The sequence below is a fragment of the Canis lupus genome, chromosome 19, assembly GCF_011100685.1.
Source record: "Canis lupus familiaris isolate Mischka breed German Shepherd chromosome 19, alternate assembly UU_Cfam_GSD_1.0, whole genome shotgun sequence".
NCBI classification, from domain to species: Eukaryota; Metazoa; Chordata; class Mammalia; order Carnivora; family Canidae; genus Canis; species Canis lupus.
Window position 1 is genome coordinate 31,437,690 of NC_049240.1, and position 21,864 is coordinate 31,459,553.

The following is a 21,864-nucleotide window of genomic DNA, read 5'->3' on the forward strand; positions in this document are numbered from 1 at the left end:
CAGAGGGTTAAATCTTGGCCCTGAGACTTATTTTGTTTGGCCCAGACTATATTTTTCTTATTCTTTAAAAAAAATTTATTATGAAATATTCACAAGAAGTTGCAATGATAATAGTGAGAAGTCCTGTGTACCCATCCCCATCTTCCCTCAATGCTTACATCTTCCATAACTACAATACAGTATTATAAAATCAGGAAACTGAACTTGATGCAATGTTCTATATTATTTATTACAAGTTTACACTCCTGTAACTAACACCGCTATCACTATACAGAAACATTCTATTATCACACAAAAAATGTTCACATCATTCCTTTATAGCAAATGTAATATATAGTATATACACTTACCTCCTCTCTAATTTCCTTAAACCATGACAACCATTAATGTGATCTCCATAATTTTGCCTTTTCAAGAATATCATATAAATGGAATTTTACAGTATGTGACCTTTAGAAATTTTTTTTTTTACTCAGCATAATGCCCTTGAAGTCCATCCAACTTGTGAGTATCCACAGAATCAATAGATTTTTCTTTTCTAATGTTGAATAGTGTTCACAGTTGATTTAATCATCAACTACTGGTCTTTTGTTTTTTTTTTCAAATTTTTTTGCTATTACAAATATAGTACAAGTAATCATACACAGGTTTTTGTGAGGAAATAAATTTTCATTTCTCTGGGATAAATGGCCATGCGTGCAAATGCGGAATCATATGGTAAATGTATTTTAGGAAGTTGCCAAATTATTTTCTATAATGGCCATACCATTTTTATATTCTCAATACCACTACATAAGAGATTCAGTTTCTCCACATCCTCAGCAGCATTTGGAGTTGTCATTATTTTTTATTTTAGCTGTTCTAACACATACCTAATGATGATGTCTCATCAAGGTCTTTTTTTTTTTTTTTAAGATTTTATTTATTTACTCATGAGAGACACAGAGAGAGAAAGAGGCAGAAACACAGGCAGAGGGAGAAGCAGGCTCCATGCAGGAAGCCTGACATGGGACTCAATCCCGGGTCTCCAGGATCATGCCCTGGACTGAAGGCAACGTTAACCACTGAGCCATCCGGGCTGCCCTCTCATCAAGGTCTTAATCTGAATTTCCCTGATATCTAGTGATGGTTAACACCTTTTCATGTGTTTATCTGCCATTTGTATATCCTTTTTGGTGAAATGACTCATGTCTTCTGTTTTCTAACTGTTGAGTTTAGGAGTTCTCTATATATGCTAGATTGAGTTCCTTGTCACATACATGGTAAGTATTTTCTCCCAGTGTGTAACTTGGCTTTTTATCATCTTAACTGAGTCTTTCTCAGAACAGAAGGTCTTAATTTTGGGTCACCAGGCTGGCATAGTCGGTTGGGTGGTTTCAGCTCAGGTCAAAATCTAGGGATCCTAGGATCCAGTCCCAGCTCAGACTCTGTGCTCAACGCTGAGTCTGCTTATCCCTCTCTCCTCCCCCAGTTCGTGCTCTAAAATAAATTTTAAATCTTTAAAAAAAAAAAAAAAAAGAGGGTCTTAATCTTGTTAAAGTCCATTTTATCAATATTTTTTTAATGGATTGTGTTTTTTTTTTAATATTCCACTTATTTATTCATAAAAGACACAGAAAGAGAGGCAGGGACATAGGCAGAGGGAGAAGCAGACTCCTTGTGGGAAGCTGATGTGGGACTCAGTCACAGGACCCCAGGATCACGACGAGCCAAAGGCAGACACTCAACCACTGAGCCACCCAGGTACCCCTGAATCGTGTTTTTTGGTGTCACATCAGTAACTTCTTCAATCCTTAGGTCCCAAAGATTTCCTGTGTATTTATCTCTAAGTTTTGTTATCTTGTAGTCTATATTTATGTTCATTATTTATTTTGAGTTAATTATTGTACTAATATAAGGTTTAAGTCAAGGCTGATTTTTTTTTTTTTTTTTTTTTTTTTTTTTGCCTGATATCCATTTGATCCAGCACCATTCATTATGAGACTATCCTTCTTCCACTGAATTACTTTGGCATTTACAAAAATAAGTTGGTCAGGGTGCCTGGGTGGCTCAGTTGGTTAAGTGTCTGCCTTCGGCTCAGATCATGATCCCAGCATCCTGGGACTGAACCTAGTGTTCTGGGACTTCCCTCAGCAAGGAGCCTGTTTCTCCCTTTCCCTCTGCAACTCCCCCTGCTTGTGCTTTCTCTCTCAAATAAATAAAATCTTAAAAAGACTAAGTTGGTCATACCTCTAAGGACCATTTTTGGGTTCCTGTCTTCTACTAATCTAAGTATCTGTGCTAATACCACAGAGTCTTGACTACAGTAATTTTAAGTTTTGACGATGGGCAGAGCGATTGCTCCCACTTTATTCCTTTTTCAAAACTGTTTTTAGATATTCAGTTCCTTGCCTTTCCATATAAATCTTTTTAAAATGTTGTCTACTGTCTATAAAAGATTTTGTTGGAATTTTGATACAAATTACATGAAACTTTTTTCTAATCCATATACGTGATCTCTCCACTTATTTAGTTCTTTTTCATCAACCAAACTACATTTTAAAATAAAATTTTTAAATGGAAGATTTAACCTACAAATCCAACCAGCTTCTCTTGAAATACCTAAAGATAAATCCAGCAATGTTATTTGGAAACAAATGACTGGAGCTAGGTAGTACCAGCCCCTTTTTAAATAGAAAAGTGATATGCTCCCCATTTCACCAAAATTCCTCTACCACTATTTATTGATCATCAACAGCCTGTTACATGTGGGCCCCAATTTATCATTATGCTGTATTGCTCTGTAACTATCTCTATTAAAAATGGGAAATGAAAACCTATCAAATATGCAGCAACATTCAGAAAAAAAAAAAAAACTATAGTTCTTCTTGGAAGTACATAACCCTATGTCTTTTAAGATGTACTCCAACTTTTTTCCCCTTCTTTTGTTTTTCTGTTTGATCCCAATAGAAATTTGATTTTAAGACTCAAAATTATTCCTCCAAAATAAATCATATATGTTTTCTAGGAAATTATTATAGTTAATTCCTCAACTATTTTGCCAAGTCTTATTGTACCAACCTAAATACACTTGGTATCAAAAGAATTCTTTCTTGTTTGGCTCAAGATATGATATTCCTTCCACACTGGCAAGTTCTATTAAACAAGAGAACTACACAAAATCATCTTTTAAAAACAATACTGGGAGTTCTGCTGTCCTAAGGCAACTCTGTACATATCCTGTTATTTTTATGACAAAAAGTAGTTCCCTAAATTCTTCATCTAGAAATAGTACCATAAAAATTTGTGCACTTGGGGGACCTGAGTGGCTCAGTGGTTGAATGTCTGCCTTTGGCTCAGGTCATGATCTCAGGGTCCTGGGATCAAGTAACACATCGGCTCCCCACCCAGAGCCTGCTTCTCCCTCTGCCTATGTCTCTGCCTCTCTGTCTCTCTCATGAGTAAATAAAATCTTAAAAAAAAAAAAAAAATTGTGTAGTGATAAGATTTAAACAGTTTCACCAATAGTACAGAAAAAATTATAAATTTTCAAAAACACTAATTATCATAAAGACTTTAAGAAAACACATGCAAATTAATACCATCACCAGATTCCCCTTAAGCTACAGGTTATTTCTGAAAGAAGGGTTACTAAACAAGAGTCTACAGATGAGATTCAGGAATAACTTAATTGGGGCACCTGGGTGACTCAGGACACGATCTCAAGGTCCTGGAATCAAGCCCCACATCGAACTCCATGCTCAGTGGGCAGTCTGTTTCTCCCTCTCCTTCTGATCTTCCTCCCCACTTGTGCTCTCTTTCTGTCTCAAGTAAATAAATAATTTTTTAAAATCTCATTAAGGAATGACTTAGTTATCTATGTATATACACAGAATATTATATATATGAACATTTTTCCACAGAAAGCATCCTTAGATTTTACCATTACAATTTAAGGTTTAAGATCTTCATTGAACTATATAAAAGGACACTAAATTAAGTTTAGATTTGAAAACAGAGGATAGGGTACTATTCACCAGTCAACAAAAACAAGAGCAACCATAAATCCTAGTATGCCAGAACAATACTGACTTACACTTACTATCCCAACCCTCATCCAGTAAGCACACCCTGGGTCTCTAAAGTGGCTTGGTTTAAAAATGGTCTCAAGAAATAAACAGCAAATCTGAACACATCTGTAACAAGTAAAGAGACGGACTCAATAATCAAAAACCTTCTGACCAATAAAAAAGCCCAGGAGCAAGAGAGCTCCACTGGTGAATTCTACCAAATGCTGAAAGAAAAATTCACACTAACCCTTCTTCACAAGACCTTCCAAAATATAGGAGAGAAGACTTCCCAACTCATCCTTTGAAGCCTGTACTGTTCCTACCAAACCAGACAAAAATATCACAAGAAAAAAACCTCACAAAACTATAGACCACTATTCCTTATAAATACAGACACCAAAATCTTTAACAAAATACTAACCAGAGACAAGATGGTGGAAGAGTAGGGGTTCCTCGTTTAATCTGTTCCCCCTACTAACCTAGTTAACTTTCAAACCATCCTTAACACCTATGAATTCAATCTGAGATGTAGAGAGAACAGCTGGAACACTATGGAGAGAAAAGCGATCACTTCTTACAAGGCAGGGGTGTGGAGAAAAGAAATGGAGGGGATATATCGAAAGATAAATGGGGGGTGGGGAGCCTTTGTAAACTGGCTGCAAGAAAGTGGCACAGTGCACAACCTGGATGTTTAGAAATCTGCTCCTGAGAGAGTCCTCCCTGCCTGAAGTGTTCAGTGGTAAAACGGCAGAATCCCAGGAAGGGCGGTAAAGTCTCAATATTCCTGGAGACAGAGAATAATAGGGGTCCCTAGGAGAAAGCTCAAGTTGTGCCACAGACGGCAAACGACGGTCGGATGGATGCCATCCTAGGTCCCAGTAAAGGACTGGAATGCAGCAACCTGCCTGGGGCATCTGGGAGAGGCAGGCCCGGGGTACAGTCCAGGGCCAGGCAGCAGCAGACAGAAGCGGGACATCCTCTGTTCCCTCCAGGATGTGCAGAGCCGGGGAGTGTACAAGAGGGCAAAAGCTCTCCCCGCTGCCAGGCAGCCTTCAAATCATACGAATCAGTGCCCCCACACCTGTCCCCAGGAGGATCTGGGCCAGTGCACTGAGAGACTGCAGTTTGGTACATGTGGGGAGCTGTTGGCTCTGGGCTGGAGATCTGGTCGCTGACGGTTTTTTTTTCCTCCTTTCACCTGGGAGAGGTGTGGCCTCCAAGGAACAAAGGCCTCACAGGAAAAACAGCTTCACACTGAGCTCAACCACCGGCAAGGGGTGGGACATCTCTGCCCAGACAGAGACACCTCAGAATCAGGGCAGCAGGCCCCTCCCAGAAGAACTGCTAGAAGAACAGGGGAACAGCCAATTTATTAATCAAGTAGAACTGGAAAAATCCAGGACTAAGGGAAAAATAGTGTATAGAATGACGTTTTTTTCCCATACAATTCATTTATCTTTCAGGTTAAAAATTTCCAATAGGGATCCCTGGGTGGCACAGCAGTTTGGCGCCAGCCTTTGGCCCAGGGCGTGATCCTGGAGACCCGGGATCGAATCCCACATCGGGCTCCCTGCATGGAGCCTGCTTCTCTCTCTGCCTGTGTCTCTGCCTCTCTCTCTCTCTCTCTGTGACTATCATGAATTAAAAAAAAAAAAAAAAAAAATTCCAATATTCTTTCTTTTTTCCTGCCTTAACTACAATATTTTATCAGCTCTTCACTTTTAAATTTTTTCCTTTTTTTACATTCATATTTTTACATCTCATAGATACATTCTTCATTTTGGGCTTCTTTCCAACATACTCAATTTAATTTTTGTAAACATGTAAGTTAAGGGGAGCTTGGGGGGAGTTGTCTTGTTTTATAATTTTGGAATTTAGAACCCTCTAACACAGAGACCAAAATACACTCAGAGCCAAGTGGAGCGTCATGTTGGTCCACTCTGTGAGATTATATTCTCTCTTCCTTCCCATTCTGCCCTCTTTTGTCTTCTTGTTTTTATTGTTGCTGTTATTTCTCTATATAAGTTTTGCTGGTTTATATAAATTTGGAATTTAGCACCTTCTAACACAAAGAACAAAATACACTCTGAACTAAGAGGATCACCCTCTTGGTCCACTCTGTGAGACTGTATTCTCTCTTGCCCACCACCTCTTCCCACCCCCTCTTAAAAAAACTTTTCCTATTTTTTAAAATCTGTTTTTCACTTTTGTGGCCTTTTTTTCCTTTTTATTTTCTGGTCCCTGATCTCTTCAGAATTGTCTAGGGCATATTTTACTTAGGTTGTCGTTGATACTTTTGACTCTGCTCACTCATACAGCCATTCTGCACTGGGCAAAATGACTAGAAGAATTCACCACAAAAGAAAGAGCCAGAGGTAACACTCTCTTCCACAGATCTCATGGATATGGACTTAAGTAACATGTCAGAGATATAATTCAGGAGTACAATTATAAAAATACTGGTGGCTTTTGAATAAAGCATAGAAGACTCTAGAGATTCTCTTACTGCAGAATTGAGATCTCATCACACCAAAATTAAAAATACTTTAACTGAGATGCAGTCTAAACTGGATGCTCTAACTGCTAGGGCTAATGAGGCAGAAGAGTGATACAGAAGACAAGTTGACGGAAGGAAGGAAGCTGAGGGAAAAAAAGAAAAACAAGAGCCCATGAGGAGAAGCTCCAGGAAATAAGTGATAGTTTGAAAAAGAATAATATTCGTCTTTTTGGGATTCCAGAGGGTGTGAGAGAGAGAGAAAGAAAGAGAGAGAGAGGGAGAGAGAGAGAGGACCAGAAAGTATGTTTGAACAAATCATAGCTGAGAACTTCCCTAATCTGGGGAAAGAAATGGGAATTTATATCCAAGAGACAGAGAGACTCCCACCCCCCAAAAAACATCAAAAACAGATTAACACACCAACATATAATAGTGAAGCTTGCAAATTTCAGATCTAAAGAGAAAATCCTAAAAGCAGCTCAAGACAAGAGACTTCTAACTTCTATGGGGAGAAATATTAGATTAAGAGAGACCTCTCCACAGAGACCTGGCAGACCAGAAACAGCTGGCGTGATACATTCAGGGTACTAAATGAGAAAAACATGCAGCCAATACTTTATCCAGCAAGGCTGTTATTCAGAATAGAAGGAAGGATAAAGAGCTTCCATGATAGAAATAAAATTTAAAAATATGTGACCAGCAAACCGGCTCTGCAAGAAATATTAAGGGGGACCCTGTAAGTGAAGAGGGAGCCCAAAGAAACAGGGACTGTACAAATAATACCAGGACACTAAATTCATATCTTTCAGTAGTTACTCTGAACGTGAATGGGCTAAATGATCCAATCAAAAGACACAGGGTTATCAGAATGGATAAAAAAGCAAGACCCACCTATATGTTGTCTATAAGAGACTCATTTATTTTATTTTTTTTAATTTTTATTTATTTATGATAGTCACAGAGAGAGAGAGAGAGAGAGAGGCAGAGACATAGGCAGAGGGAGAAGCAGGCTCCATGCACTGGGAGCTCGACGTGGGATTCGATCCTGAGTCTCCAGGATCGCGCCCTGGGCCAAAGGCAAGTGCTAAACTGCTGCGCCACCCAGGGATCCCAAGACTCATTTATTTTAGACCTAAGGACATCTCCAGACTGAAAATGAGGGGGTGGAGAACAATTTCCCATTCAAATAGTCCTCAAAAGAAAGCTGGGGTAGCAATGCACATATCAGATAAGTTAGATTTTATTTATTTATTTTTTTTTGATAAGTTAGATTTTAAACCAAAGATTGTAATGAGAGATGAAGAGGGACACGATATCATACTTAAAGTTTCTATCCAACAAGACCCAACAATTATGCATATTTATCCCCCTAATGTGGGAGCAGCCAATTATATCAATTAATAATTAAAGAGATACATAGATAATAATACATTAACAGGAGACTTCAACATAGCACTCTCAGCAAAAGACATATTTTCTAAGCAGAAGATCGCCAAAGAAACAGGGGCCTTGAATGACACACTAGATCAAATGTATTTCACAGAAGGTTGATCCAAAGTGCCGGTGGGCGGTGGGGTTTGCTCCCATGGTCCCGGGTGGGAGAGATGAAGTGGAGGCAGCCCTGAAGCAGCCGGTCCCAGAGCTTGGGGCTGGCCAGAGCGCACTAGGCCCGAGCCTCAGCAGGGGGGAGGGCTTCCCGAGAACACTAGGCCACGGAAGGGTGGGCCCCGCACCCCATGTGGGTTGCAAGCAACTTGCCGAGACAGTAGAAGGGCCGCGGCAGGGACTAGGTTGTGGCCCCCTTACTCATTGGGCGCCCGGGATCAGACAGAGCTCTGCTTCCATGTGACATAGGACAGGTCTCATCCAGGCCTCGGGCCTCAGACTACTTAAGATATGCTCAGGCTTCAGAAGAGGCTTGCCTCCAGTGTCCTCTGCTGTGGCAAAAAGAAGGTCTGGTTGGACCCCAATGAGACCAATGAAATCGCCAATGCAAACTCCCGTCAGCAGATATGAAAACTGATCAAAGATAGGCTGATAATCCGGAACACTGTGACTGTCCATTCCCGAGCTCGGTGCCAGAAAAACAATCTGGCCCACCGGAAGGGCAGGCATATGGGCATTGGTAAGAGAAAAGGTACTGCCAATGCTCAAATGACTGAGAAGGTAACGTGGATGAGGAGGATGAGAATTCTACACAGGGTGCTCAGAAGATACCGTGAATCTAAGAAGATTGACCGCCACATGTATCATAGCCTGTACCTGAAAGTGAAGGGTAACGTGTTTAAGAACAAGCAGATTCTCATAGAACACATCCACAAGCTGAAGGCAGACAAGGCTCGCAAGAAGCTTCTGGCTGACCAGGCTGAGGCCCACAGATCTAAGACCAAGGAGGCCCGCAAGCGCCGTGAAGAGCGGCTCCAGGCCAAGGAGGAGGAAATCATCAAGACTCTGTCCAAGGAGGAAGAGACCAAGAAATAAAACTCCCTCTCTCTTGTCTGTACATAGTGGCCTCAGCATTAATCAGATCAGTTACTCAATAAAACAAACCTTTATCTGCTAAAAAAAAAAAAAAAAAAATGGATTTCACAGATATATACAGAACCTTCCATCCTAATGCAACTGAATACACATTGTTCTCAAGTGAACATGGAACTCTCTCCAGAACAGCCCACATACTGATTCACAACTCTGGTCTCAACCAATACTAAAAGACTGGGATTGTCCCCTGCATATTTTCAGACCACAATGCTTTGAAACTAGAACTCATTCACAAGAAGAAATTTGAAGAAATTCAAACACATGGAGGTTAAAGAGCAACCTATTAAAAGATGAATGGGTCAACCAGGAAATTAGAGAAATTGATTAAAAAGATTCATAGAAACTAACGAAAATGAAAGTACAACTGTTCAAAATCTTTCAGATACAGCAACGGTGTTCTATGAAGGAAATACATCTCAATACAAGCCTCCCTTAAAAATTGGAAAAATCTCAAATACTCAAGCTAACCTTACATCTAAAGGAACTAGAGAAAGAACAGCAAAGAAAGCCTAAAACAAGTACAAAAGAGATAATAAAGATTAGAAGCAGAACTCAATGAAATAGAGATCACCAGAAGAACTGTAGAACAGATCAACGAAACCAGAAGCTGGTTCTTTGAAAGAATAAGAGAGATAAACCCCTAGCCAGACTTACTAAAAAAAAAAAAAAAAAAAAAAAAAAAAAAAAAGACTCAAATTAATAAAATCACAAACAAAAGAGAGATCACAATCAATACCAAGGAAAACCAAACGATTTTAAAAACATAATATAAGTAACTATATGCCAACAAATTAGGCAATCTGGAAAAAATGGATACATTTCTGGAAACCTACAAATTACCAAAACTGAAACAGGAAGAAGTAGAAAACCTGAACAGGCTAATAACCAGTGAGGAAATTGAAGCAATCATCAAAAACCTCCCAAGAAATAAAAGTCCAGGGCTAAAAGAAATAATACCTATTCTACTGAAGCTGTTTCAAAGGATAGAAATGGAAGGAAATCTTTTGAACTTGTTCTATGAGGCCAGCATTATCTTGATCCCAAAACCAGACAAAGACCCCCCACCAAAAAGGGGAATTACAGACCAATATCCCTGATGAACATGGATGCAAAAATTCTCACCAAGATACTAGCCAATAGGATCCAATAGTACATCAGGAGGATTATTCAACATGACCAAGCAGGAGTTACCGCTGGGATGTACGGGTGGTTCAACATTTGTAAAAACAACATGCTCAATCACATCAATAAAAGAAAAGACCAGAACCATATGATCCTCTCAATAGATGCACAGAAAGCATTGACAAAATACAGCATCCATTCCTGATTAAAACTCTTCAAAGTGTAGGGATGGGGGGAACATTTCTCAATATCATATAGCCATCTATGAAAAGCCCACAGCGAGTATCATTCTCAATGGGGAAACACTAAGAGCCTTTCCCCTAAGATCAGGAACACAACAGGGATGTCCACTCTCATCACTTTTGTTCAACATAGTAACCAGAAGTCCTAACCTTAGCAATCCAACAACAAAAAGAAATAAAAGGCATTCAAATTGGCAAAGAAGAAGTCAAACTTTCACTCTTCGCAGATGACATGATACTGTATATAGAAAACCTAAAGACTCCACCCCCAAATTGTCAGAACTCATTTCAGCAATATGGCAGGATACAAAATCAATGCCCAGAAATCAGTGGCATGCTATACACTAACAATGAGACTGAAGAAAGAGAAATTAAGGAATCAATCCCATTTACAATTGCACCCAAAAACATAAGATACCTAGGAATAAACCTAACCTAAGAGGTAAAGGATCTATACCCTAAAAACTACAGAACACTTCTGAAAGAAATTGAGGAAGACACAAAGAGATGGAAACACATTCCATGCTCATGGACTAGAAGAATGAATGTTGTGAAAATGTCTATGCTACTCAGAGCAATTTACACATTCAATGCAATCCCTATCAAAACAGACTTTCTTCAGAGTTGGGAGAAATAATCCTAAAACCTTATGGAACCAGAAAAGACCATAAATAGCCAGAGAAATGTTGAAAAAGAAAATCAAATCTGGGGGCATCACAATGCCTGACTTCAAGCTGTATTACAAAGCTGTCATCATCAAGACAGCATGGCACTAGCATAAAAACAGACACATAGATCAATGGAACAGAATAGAGAACCCAGAAACAGACCCTCAACTCCATGGTCAACTCATCTTCGACAAGGCAGGAAAGAATATCCACTGGAAAAAAGACAGTCTCTTCAATAAATGGTGCTGGGAAAACTGGACAGCCACATGCAGAAGAATGAAACTAGACATTCTCTTACACCATACACAAAGATAAACTCAAAATGGTTGAAAGACCTAAATGTGAGACAAGAATCCATCACAATCTTAGATGAGAACACAGGCAACGTTTTTGAACTTGGCCATAGCAACTTCTTGCAAGACACATCTATGAAGGCAAAGGAAACAAAAGCAAAAATGAACTTTTGGGACTTCATCAAGATTAAAAGCTTCTGCACAGCAAAGGAAACAGTAAACAAAACTAAAAGACAACCTACAGAATGGGAGAAGACATTTGCAAATGACCTATCAGATAAAGGGCTAGTATCCAAGATCTATAAAAAACTTACCAAACTCCATACCCAAGAAACAAACAATCCAGTCATGAAATGGGCAGAAGACATGAACAGACATTTCTCCAAATAAGACCTACATATAGCCAGCAAGCACATGAAAAAATGTTCTATGTCACCTGCCATCAGGGAAATACAAATCAAAACCACAATGATTGGGCAGCCCCAGTGGCGCAGTGGTTTAGCGCCGCCTGCGGCCTGGGGTGTGATCCTGGAGACCCCGGATCGAGTCCCACATCAGGCTCCCTGCATGGAGCCTGCTTCTTCTTCTGCCTGTGTCTCTGCCTCTCTCTCTCCTCTGTGTCTTTCATGAATAAATAAATAAAATCTTTAAAAAAAACAAAACAAAACAATGATTTACACCAGTGAGAATGGCTAAAATTAACAAGAAAGAAAACAAATGTTGGCATGGATGTGGAGAAAAGGGAACCTTCTTGCACTGCTGGTGGGAATGCAAACTGGTGCAGCCACTCTGGAAAACAGTGTGGAGGCTCCTCAAGAAGTTAAAAAAAGAGCTACCCTATGACCCAGCAATTGCACTATTGGGTATTTACCCCAAAGATACAGATGTAGTGAAACGATGGGGACACCCACACCCCAATGTTCATAGCAGCAATGTCCATAAATAGCCAAGCTGTGTGTAAGGAGCCATGATGCCCTTCAACAGATGAATGGATAAAGAAAATGTGGTGTGTGTGTACACACACACACATATATACATTTATATATACATACACACACAATGAAATACTACTCAGCCATCAGAAAGGATGAATATCTATTATTTACTTCAACATGGATAGAACTGGAAGGTACTATGCTGAGTGCAGTAAGTCAATTTCATATGGTTTTGAGAAAGATAATTATCATATGGTTTCACTCATATGTGGAATGTAAGAAATAGTAAAAGAGACTATTAAGGGAAACTGAGTGGGGGAAAATTAGAGAGGAAGACAAACCATGAGAGTCCTAACTGGGAAACAAACAAAGGGTTTGTGGTGGGTGGGGGAATGGGGTAACTGGGAGATAGGCACTAAGGAGGGCAAATGATGAAGTGAGCACTGGTTGTTATATGCTGGCAAATTGAAATGAAATAAATTGAAATAAAGTATTTTTAAATATATATTTTAAAAAAAATTTTTAAGAACCCAAAATACTAGCAAAGCAAATCAAGCAACATACAAGGGGATTATACACCATGACCAAGTGGGATTTATCCAGAAAACCAAAGTTAGTTCAACATATTAACAAAGAAAAAAACTATCAACATAATACACCATATTAACAGAATATAAGAGATAAACCATATGATCTTCTCAATAGATGCAGAAAAAAGGTGTTGCGTTTTGTTAAAAAACCCAACACCCTTTTATCATAAAAAAAAAAAAAAACACACTCAATAAAACAGAAATAAAAGAGAGCTTCCTTAAAGTGATAAAGGGCACCTATAAAAATCCCACACATAACATACTTAATGGTGAAATACTGAACACTTTCCGGTTCTAGCCAGGGCACTTAGGCAAAAAAAAAAAAAAAAAGAAAAAGAAAAGAAAAATGAAAGGCATGCAAGATTAGGGGGTGCCTAGTTGGCTCACTTGATGGAGCATGTGGACTCTTGATCTCAGGGTCTTGAGTTCAAGCCCACACTGGGCATAGAACTTACTTAAAAAATAAAAATGAAAATACATCAACACTGAATAATATATAGAGCTGATGAATCACTATATTGCACAAGTGAAACTAATATAACACTGTAGGCGTGCCTGGGTGGCAGTCAGTTAAGCATCCAGCTATTGGTTTCAGCTCAGGTTGTGATCTCAGACTCTTGAGATCCTGCATTGGGATCCATGCTCAGTGCAGAGTTGGCTTAAGATTCTTTTTCCCTCCCCTTCCCTATGTGTGCACATGCTCTCTGTCAAATAAATAAGTCTTTAAATAAACAAATACACATACATAAAATGGGCAAAGGATTTGAATAATTTCTCAAAAAAAGATATATGAACACCCAATTAGCACATGAGAAGATATTCAAGATTACTAGTCTTTAAGGAAGTTTAAATCAAAACCACATGAGACCACTTCATACAACTAAGACAGCTAGAATCAAAAATGAATATTGTGTTCGTAAGGATATGGCAAAATTAGAACCCTCACACATTGCTGGGAGGAATGTGGAATGGTATAGTCACTATGGAAAACAGTTTGATAGTTCTTAGAGTTACCTTAAGACCCAGCAAATCCACTCCTAGACACATACCCAAGAGAATTGAAAATTATATTCATGCAAAAACTTGTAAACAAATACTGATAGCACTATTCCTAACAGCCAAAATGAATGAACCCAAATGTCCATCGATGAATGAACAAAATGTGGTATATCCATTCAATGGAATATTATTTAGCCATTAAACATCAAGTACAGAGATGCTACAATATAAACCCTGAAAATATTATGCTAAGCATGTTTCCAGACTCAAAAGGCTATATATATCACATGATTCCATTTACACAGAATTTTCAAAATAGGCACATCCATACAAATAGAAAGATTAGTGTTTGTAAGGGGCTGTGGGACGGGGGTAATGGAGAGTGACTGGCAATGTGAACATGGTTTCTTTTGCAAGTTATTAAAATGTTCTGGAATTAGATAGTGGTGATAGCTGCATAACACTGAATATATAAAAAACCACTGGTAAATTTTATGATTTATAAATTATATCTCAATTTTTTAAAAAGTGGCCTACTTTAGGCAAAAGACTGATCACCTTAATTAAAACCAACTTTGTTTTCCTCAAGCATGCCTTCTCTCTTCTAATCCTCCCACTCTAAACCATGCCTCTAGGGAGATAACTCTTCAACCCTATCTCCAAAGAAGTACTTTACATATTATTCTGTATTTATAAGATAATTGGCTCATAAGAAGCTTCCTCTTCCCAAATAATTCATTCCAGAAGTAAGAAGGCAGTCTGGGCAATGCCAGAATCTGTTCAGGGAGAGGTTAGAGACTGATTCCATCCAAAGTAAGTGATCACTCTGATAAACATATTGATGAGAATCAAAGCTTGGATTCTGTAGAAGAAAACTATAAATATGGGAGAGGAAAAAACTATAGTAAGCTCTGTAGCATTGGACTGGAATTGGGAGCTACGGGTGTGAAGTCGTAGTGTCAATTTATATAGATAGACAAAAATAAACATGAACATATATTCTCTAAATCTGACCACAAAGCCAATTGGAAAACTGGCTAATTCCAGGGCTGGAACAAGGAAATACAATATGAATATGGAACACACTCTTGGGCCAGAAAGTAAGATACCCAAAGAATGATGGGTGCATGTATCAAGAACACAGAAGACATCTTGAAGCAGCTTTCATTGGCCAAACTTGGGAAACTTCGAGCATCAAAAGACAGTAACAAATTATAACACAATGGATAAAACAGGAATCCATTAGCTCATAAATAAACAGTAAGTCTGATAAAGTCTCAAAGTAACTGCCCACAAAAAAATAAAATAAATTTTTAAAAACTTATTAATTAGAAAGAGAAAAAGAATATAATGGAAAGGCCTGGTAGATAACACTTTAACCAAGGGACCAAAGTTAATATCAGGGTACTTGGGTGGCTCAGTCAGTTAAGCATCCAACTCTTGATTTGGGTTCAGGATATGATTTCAGGGTTGTGAGATCAAACTCCACACTGCAATGCTCCACACTGGGTGTGGAGCCTCCTTAAAATTCATTCATTCTCTCTCTCCCCACTCTACCCCTCTCCATCCTGTCTCAAAAAAAAAAAAAAAAAAAAGATTCAAAATTAATATCACTGGTAATGGGACAAAATGAAATTAAATGTCACTAGGTAAAATGAGAAGAACACAGCATCACTTCGCTTATTTTCCTGCCAAAGTATCTAATAACCTACTTCCTGAGAAAACATCAGACAAATCCAAACTGAGGGACAGCCTATAAAGTAACTGGCCTATATCTTCAAAAGTATAAAAGTCAAGGAAAAACTGAGGAACCACAGTATTCTAAGATGAAGGCAACTAAAGAAATTTGATAACTGAAAGTAAAACGTGATTCTGAACTAGGTTGGCTATAAAGGGCACTATACAGACAACTGGCAAAACATGGGAGTCTCAGGACTAGAGGCGGTAATGTTACAATGTCAGCTTTCTGGTTCTGATGGCTATACTCAATTATGCAGAATATGCTTGTAGGAAACATACACTAAATAATTCAGGGTGAGAAAACATCTGTAACTCTTTCTCAAATGGTTCCACAAAAAGTTATTTACACTGTTCTTGCAACTTTTCTGTCAATATGACATTATTTCAACTACAAAATTAAATGCGTACATGAATATAAAATGAGCTGGTATTAAAAAAATGAGCTAGTATAAGCAAAAGTAAACAACAGCAAACTGAGATTTTACATACTCACAGGAAGAAAAGTAAATGGATAATTCCAATCATACATATTTTGGACTGACCTTAAATAACCAATACATTAAGCTTTAACAAATTAATTTTACATTTACAAGATCGAATATTCAAGATTGAAATGTGACATGTAATTCCTTGATCATTTTTTAAAGTTTTTTATTTTAATTACAGGATACTTAACATACAGTGTTATATTAGTTTCAGGTATAAAATATAGTGATTCAACAATTCTATATATTACTTAGTGCATGTTTTGGTAAATGTATTCATTAATACCTATCACCTATTTTGTCCACCCACCACCCCTGTAGTAACCATCAGTTTGTTCTCTATAATTAAGAGTCTATAAGTTTGTCTCCTTTTTTTCCCCCTTTGCTCATATGAGTGAGATCATATAGTATAGTATCTGTCTTTCTCAGACTTACTTCGTTTAACATTATACTTCCAAACATACTGTTATAGCTCCAAACATACTGTTGCAAATGGCAAAATATCATTCTTTATTACAGTTGAATAATATTCCATTGGATAAATATACCATCTCTTCTTTAGCCATTCATCTATTGATGAACACTTGGTCTCCATAATTTGACTCTTGTAAATAATGCTGCAATAAACACAAAGGTGTATATATCCTCTGAATTAGTGTTTTTGTATTCTATGGGTAAATACCCAGTAGTGCATTTACTAGATTGTAGGGTAGTTCTATTTTAATTTTTTTGAGGAATCTCTGAATTATTTTCCACAATGGCTGCACCAGTGTGCATCCCAACCAGCAGTGCACAAGTGTTCCTTTTTCTCCACACCCTCATCAACACTTGTTTCTTGTGTTTTTGACTTTAGCCATTCTGACAGGTGTGAGGTGATATCTCATTATAGTTTTGATTTGCACTTCTCTAGTAAGTGATGATGAGCATCTTTTCATATGTTTGTTGGTCATTTGGAGGTCTTCTTTGCAAAAATGTCTATCTGTATCTTCTGCCCATTTTTAAATGGGATTATTCAAAATTTTGGGGGTGTTGAATTAGTATAAGTTTTTTATATATTTTGGAAATTATGCTTTTTATCAGATATGTCATTTGCAAATATATTCTCCCATTCAATAGGATGCAATTTAGTTTTGTTGATTATTTCCTTTGCAATGTAGAAGCTTTTTATTTTCATGCAGTCCCTACAGTTTATATTTGCTTTTATTTCCTCTGCTTGTGGAAACCTATCTAGAAAAATGTTGCTCTGGCTATTATCAGAAAAACTACTGCCTGTACTCTCTTCTAGGATTTTTATGGTTTCAGGTCTCACATTTAGGTCTTTAATCTATTTTGAGTTTATTTTTGTGTATGGTTTAAGAAAGTGATCCAGTTTCATTCTTTTGCATGTAGCTGTCCAGTTTTCCCAACACCATTTGTTGAAGAGACTTTTTCCCATTGCATATTCTTGCCTCCTTTGTCAAAAAACATATAATTATGGTTTTGTCTCTGGACTTTCTATCCTATTCCATTGATCTGTATGTTTATTTTTGAATGAATGAATTAACATCTCACTCCAAAAAGAACCTGAGAATTCTTATATATTATTCCTGTGAGTCCTAAATATTACAATTAATGTGTCACTAAACACATACACTCCTCCATCACAGACTTCCAGAATTCAAAGCTTAATGTCTTGATATCCTTATCTCTATTCCTTCTCCCTCCCTGCTACTGTGAATATCCTATTACGGCCTTAATGTTTCTTTTATCCCCCAGTGTTTGCAGTGATTCCTTCTGACTTCAATCTCTGCCCATTCCAAATAACCCTACACAATACTTTCTGAAGCAAAATATAACTTCCCTGCTTGAAAAACCCCTAATTCCAATTATTAGAGAATATATATTGCCCATTTTTTAATACTTTTGGTATTCAATTTGGATGATATGGCCACTAATCCTCCTTCCAATCTTATTATCTACTACTTTCTCTCAAAAATCCTCCAGTCAAATCCTAGTATATAGTACTCAGATCTTTGTAAAGCCTCCAATTTCCTACCCTAAGACATATGCTGTTCTCTCATCAAAAATACACATCATCGGGGCGCCTGGGTGGCTCAGTGGTTGGGCGTCTGCCTTTGGCTCAGGTCGCGATCCCAGGGTCCTGGGATCGAGTCCCACATCGGGCTCCCTTTGGGGAGCCTGCTTCTCCCTCTGCCTGTGTCTCTGCCTCTCTCTGTGTGTGTCTCTCACAGATAAATAAATAAAATCTTTAAAAAAAATACACATCATCAACATTTATTGAATCACAGATCAGGAAGGGATGTTGAAGATAACTATTCACCTTAATCTGCAAGTTAGTAACTTTTATCACTTACCCAAGAACCCACAAAACTCCCATTTTAGCACCCTTTCCATTACACAGTGATTCTCAAACTTTAGTATGCCCAACAACCAATCCAGTGATTATTAAAAAGACAGATTTCCTAGCCTCATCTGCAAAGATCATGCTCTAGTAAGATGGGCTAGGGCCAGGACTCAAGTTTTTTTAACAAGCACTTTAGGTTATTTTGAAGTGGTCACAGCTTCAGACCATAATAAGAAAATCACCAAAAAAAAAAAAAAAAAAAGAGAATGCTGTAAGAATATGTAGCCTTGTACACTTAGCACATCATCTGAAATTTTCCATCTGTACTCCCACATTGGGACCTCCAGAAAACAGCTACTCACTGCTACTTGTGCAGAATCCATAAATCTCAATCCAAAATAGTCACTTTCAATAAGGTCCAAGTGGTACATTATCTGATCAAAGAGCTCTTGTCCTTTGGCTTTTTTCTGAAAGGTAAGAAAATAAATTAATCAACAAATGACTAAAAACACACACAAACACACACACACAAATGACTCACAAGATCAATAAGCTTAAAATGAAGATGGTTTTAGTTATACAAGATCTAGGGGCACCTAGGTGATTCAGTCAGTTAAGTGTGACTCGATTTCATTTTTTTTTTTTTTTAAAGACTATTTATTCATGAGAGAGAGAGAGGCAGAGACACAGGCAGAGGGAGAAGGGGGCTCCATGCAGGGAGCCCAACGTGGGACTCGATCCCAGAACTCCAAGATCACACCCTGAGTCGAAGGCAGACACTTAACTGCTGAGCCACTCAGGCGTCCCTGACTCCTGATTTCAGCTTAAGTCATGATCTTAGAGTTCTGAGATCGAGCCCCACATTGGACTCCACATTCAGTGGAGAGTCTATTTGAGATTCTCTCCCTTTGCCCCTCTCCTGGCTCTCTCTTAAATAAATAAATCTTCATAAGATCTACTTAAAAAAATTACTTGCAATACCAAAAATACTACCATATATCAGGTAATGTGTAAGATATTAGAATTTTCCAATAGACTACTTAAAACCAAAGAGAATTTGTGATCCATATGCACTTTTTTTTTAATTTTTTTTATTTATTTATGATAGGCACACAGTGAGAGAGAGAGAGGCAGACACACAGGCAGAGGGAGAAGCAGGCTCCATGCACCGGGAGCCTGACGTGGGACTTGATCCCGGGTCTCCAGGATCGTGCCCTGGGCCAAAGGCAGGTGCTAAACTGCTGCGCCACCCAGGGATCCCTATATGCACTTTCATGGAAAGTGTTACCTCTTATTAACCAACAAATATTATCTTGTACTAAATAAGGAGAAACTCTTATTTCATCTTGTCAATTTTTAGAGTCCCTACTTCAACAGAGCTTCATAATGTAACTGGAAAGAGAAAACACACAAGAAAATTTAGAAACTGAAGCATGAATCATGTGGAACAATACACTTGCCAACAGATTTTAGAGATAAGATAGTCATAGACTAGAATCATCAGTGAAAACTTGGAGATCAGTCTTAAACTAGAAAAGAATATAAGGTAGGCAATAGTAAAAACAAAAATGGAAGGTGGGAGGAAATATGGGACAATGAAAAAATATCATCATCAATGCAGAAGACACCAAATGTGGAGGGAAGGGTCAGTAATAAAGAAAATTGTTTGGAAAAAGCAGTTCTCAACGTGTGGTCTCAGGACCCAAGGGTTATCCCAGATACTTTCAAAAGATCCACAAGGTCCTAGGATTCTCCTCATGTAACTCAATCTAAACAACATATTGCAATAGAGTAAACTTAAGTATGTTCTCTCAGACCAGACATTAAAGAGATAGGCAAAAGTGCATAAGACAATGCTACTCTTCTCACTGAATTCTTTTGTTGTTTAATAAAACAGATGTTTTTTTTTTTTTTAAGATTTTATTTATTTATTCATGACAGATAGAGAGAGAGAGGCAGAGACATAGGCAGAGGGAGAAGCAGGCTCCAAGCAGAGAGCCCAATGTGGGACTTGATCCTGGGACTTTGGGATCACACCCTGAGCTGAAGGCAGATGCTCAGTTGCTGAGCCATCCAGGCATCCCTTAAACAAATGTTTTTCACAAAAATACTTGTATGTCATTGGGGCGCCTGGGTGGCTCATGGGTTAAGCATCTGACTTTGGCTCAGGTCATGATCTCAGGGTCCTGAGATTGAGCCCCACATTAGGCTTCCCGCTCAGCAGGGAGTCTGCTTCTCCCCTTCCCTCTGCCCCTCACACCCTTCATGCTTGTTTGCTCTCTCTCAAAAAAATGGATCTTTTTGAAAAAATACATGTATGTTACTTCTTTATAACTTAAAAGGGGTAGATTATTGCTGTTTTAAAATTAACTGATAAATATATTTTTAATTTTTCTTTGATTTCTAATAAGGTAACTATCAACAGATACAACCCACATAAGCAAAAGCATTGCTAGGATCTCAGTTTTCAACAATTTTCATACACACCCTATCCATGCCCCTCCTCTTTTAAATTGTGATTCAAGGCAGTTCTTGTAAAATATGTATATTTACACTTATTTTTTTACTGAATCATCACTCTCTGCCTTTTAATGGATATCTTTATTTCAACTTGTATTTTTGCTTTTCCTGCACTTTTTAAGATCTTACTTGACAGAGAGAGAAAGAAAACACAAGCAGGGGGAGCTGCAGGCAAAGGCACAAGGAAAAGCAGGCTCCCCACCAAATAGGGAGCCCAATGCCAGGGGCGGGGGGTGGAGGGCCCTTAGATCCCAGGACCCTGGGATCATGACCAGAGTCAAAGGCAGAGGCTTAATTGACTGAGTCACCCAAGCACCCCTCCTGTACTTTTTACAACCTTTCTTTTTGATATATAAAAATGCTATCCATATATCCCTTTACCAAGAGAAGAACTTTACCACGCCCGCATTCTCATGATTTCCCCTCCATTCAATCCTCATTTTATGAACATATTCTCTCTTAATTCTTTTCTCTGGATGTGGCTATTTTTTTTAAGACAACAATCTTTATTTTGGTATTCTGATCATTCTTTACACTCTTACATGTATACATCACATACATCTAGTAGCATCTGCTAGGTTTGTTTCTCCACTCATTTGAGTTCTTCCTACAGAAATGATCCCCATGTGGGACTTTGTATAGCTAATCTTTAAAGGTCCTCTATGTTTGGGAATATTTTAACCATGCTACAACACTCGAATGACAATTTTCTCCTTATAAAATGCAAGATTCAAAGTTCTTTTCTTTCAGTACTCCCTTCAGTATTCAAAATGTATTACACTATCTTCTTGCTGCTTATGTTACTGTTGAAAAGTATGATGACAATTTGAATTCTGGTC

At 38.1% G+C, this 21,864-nt stretch overlaps 1 protein-coding gene and 1 pseudogene across 1 annotated transcript in view; one reads left to right on the forward strand and one right to left on the reverse strand.

Moving 5' to 3' along the window:
* EPB41L5 (erythrocyte membrane protein band 4.1 like 5) overlaps positions 1–21,864 on the reverse strand; it is a 74,790-nt gene that overhangs the window by 34,825 nt on the left and 18,101 nt on the right. The window contains 1 exon segment of the mRNA NM_001002952.1: positions 18,868–18,972. Within this exon segment, the coding sequence (NP_001002952.1) occupies positions 18,868–18,972 (105 nt within the window).
* Positions 8,443–9,120, forward strand: LOC100683127 (annotated as a pseudogene).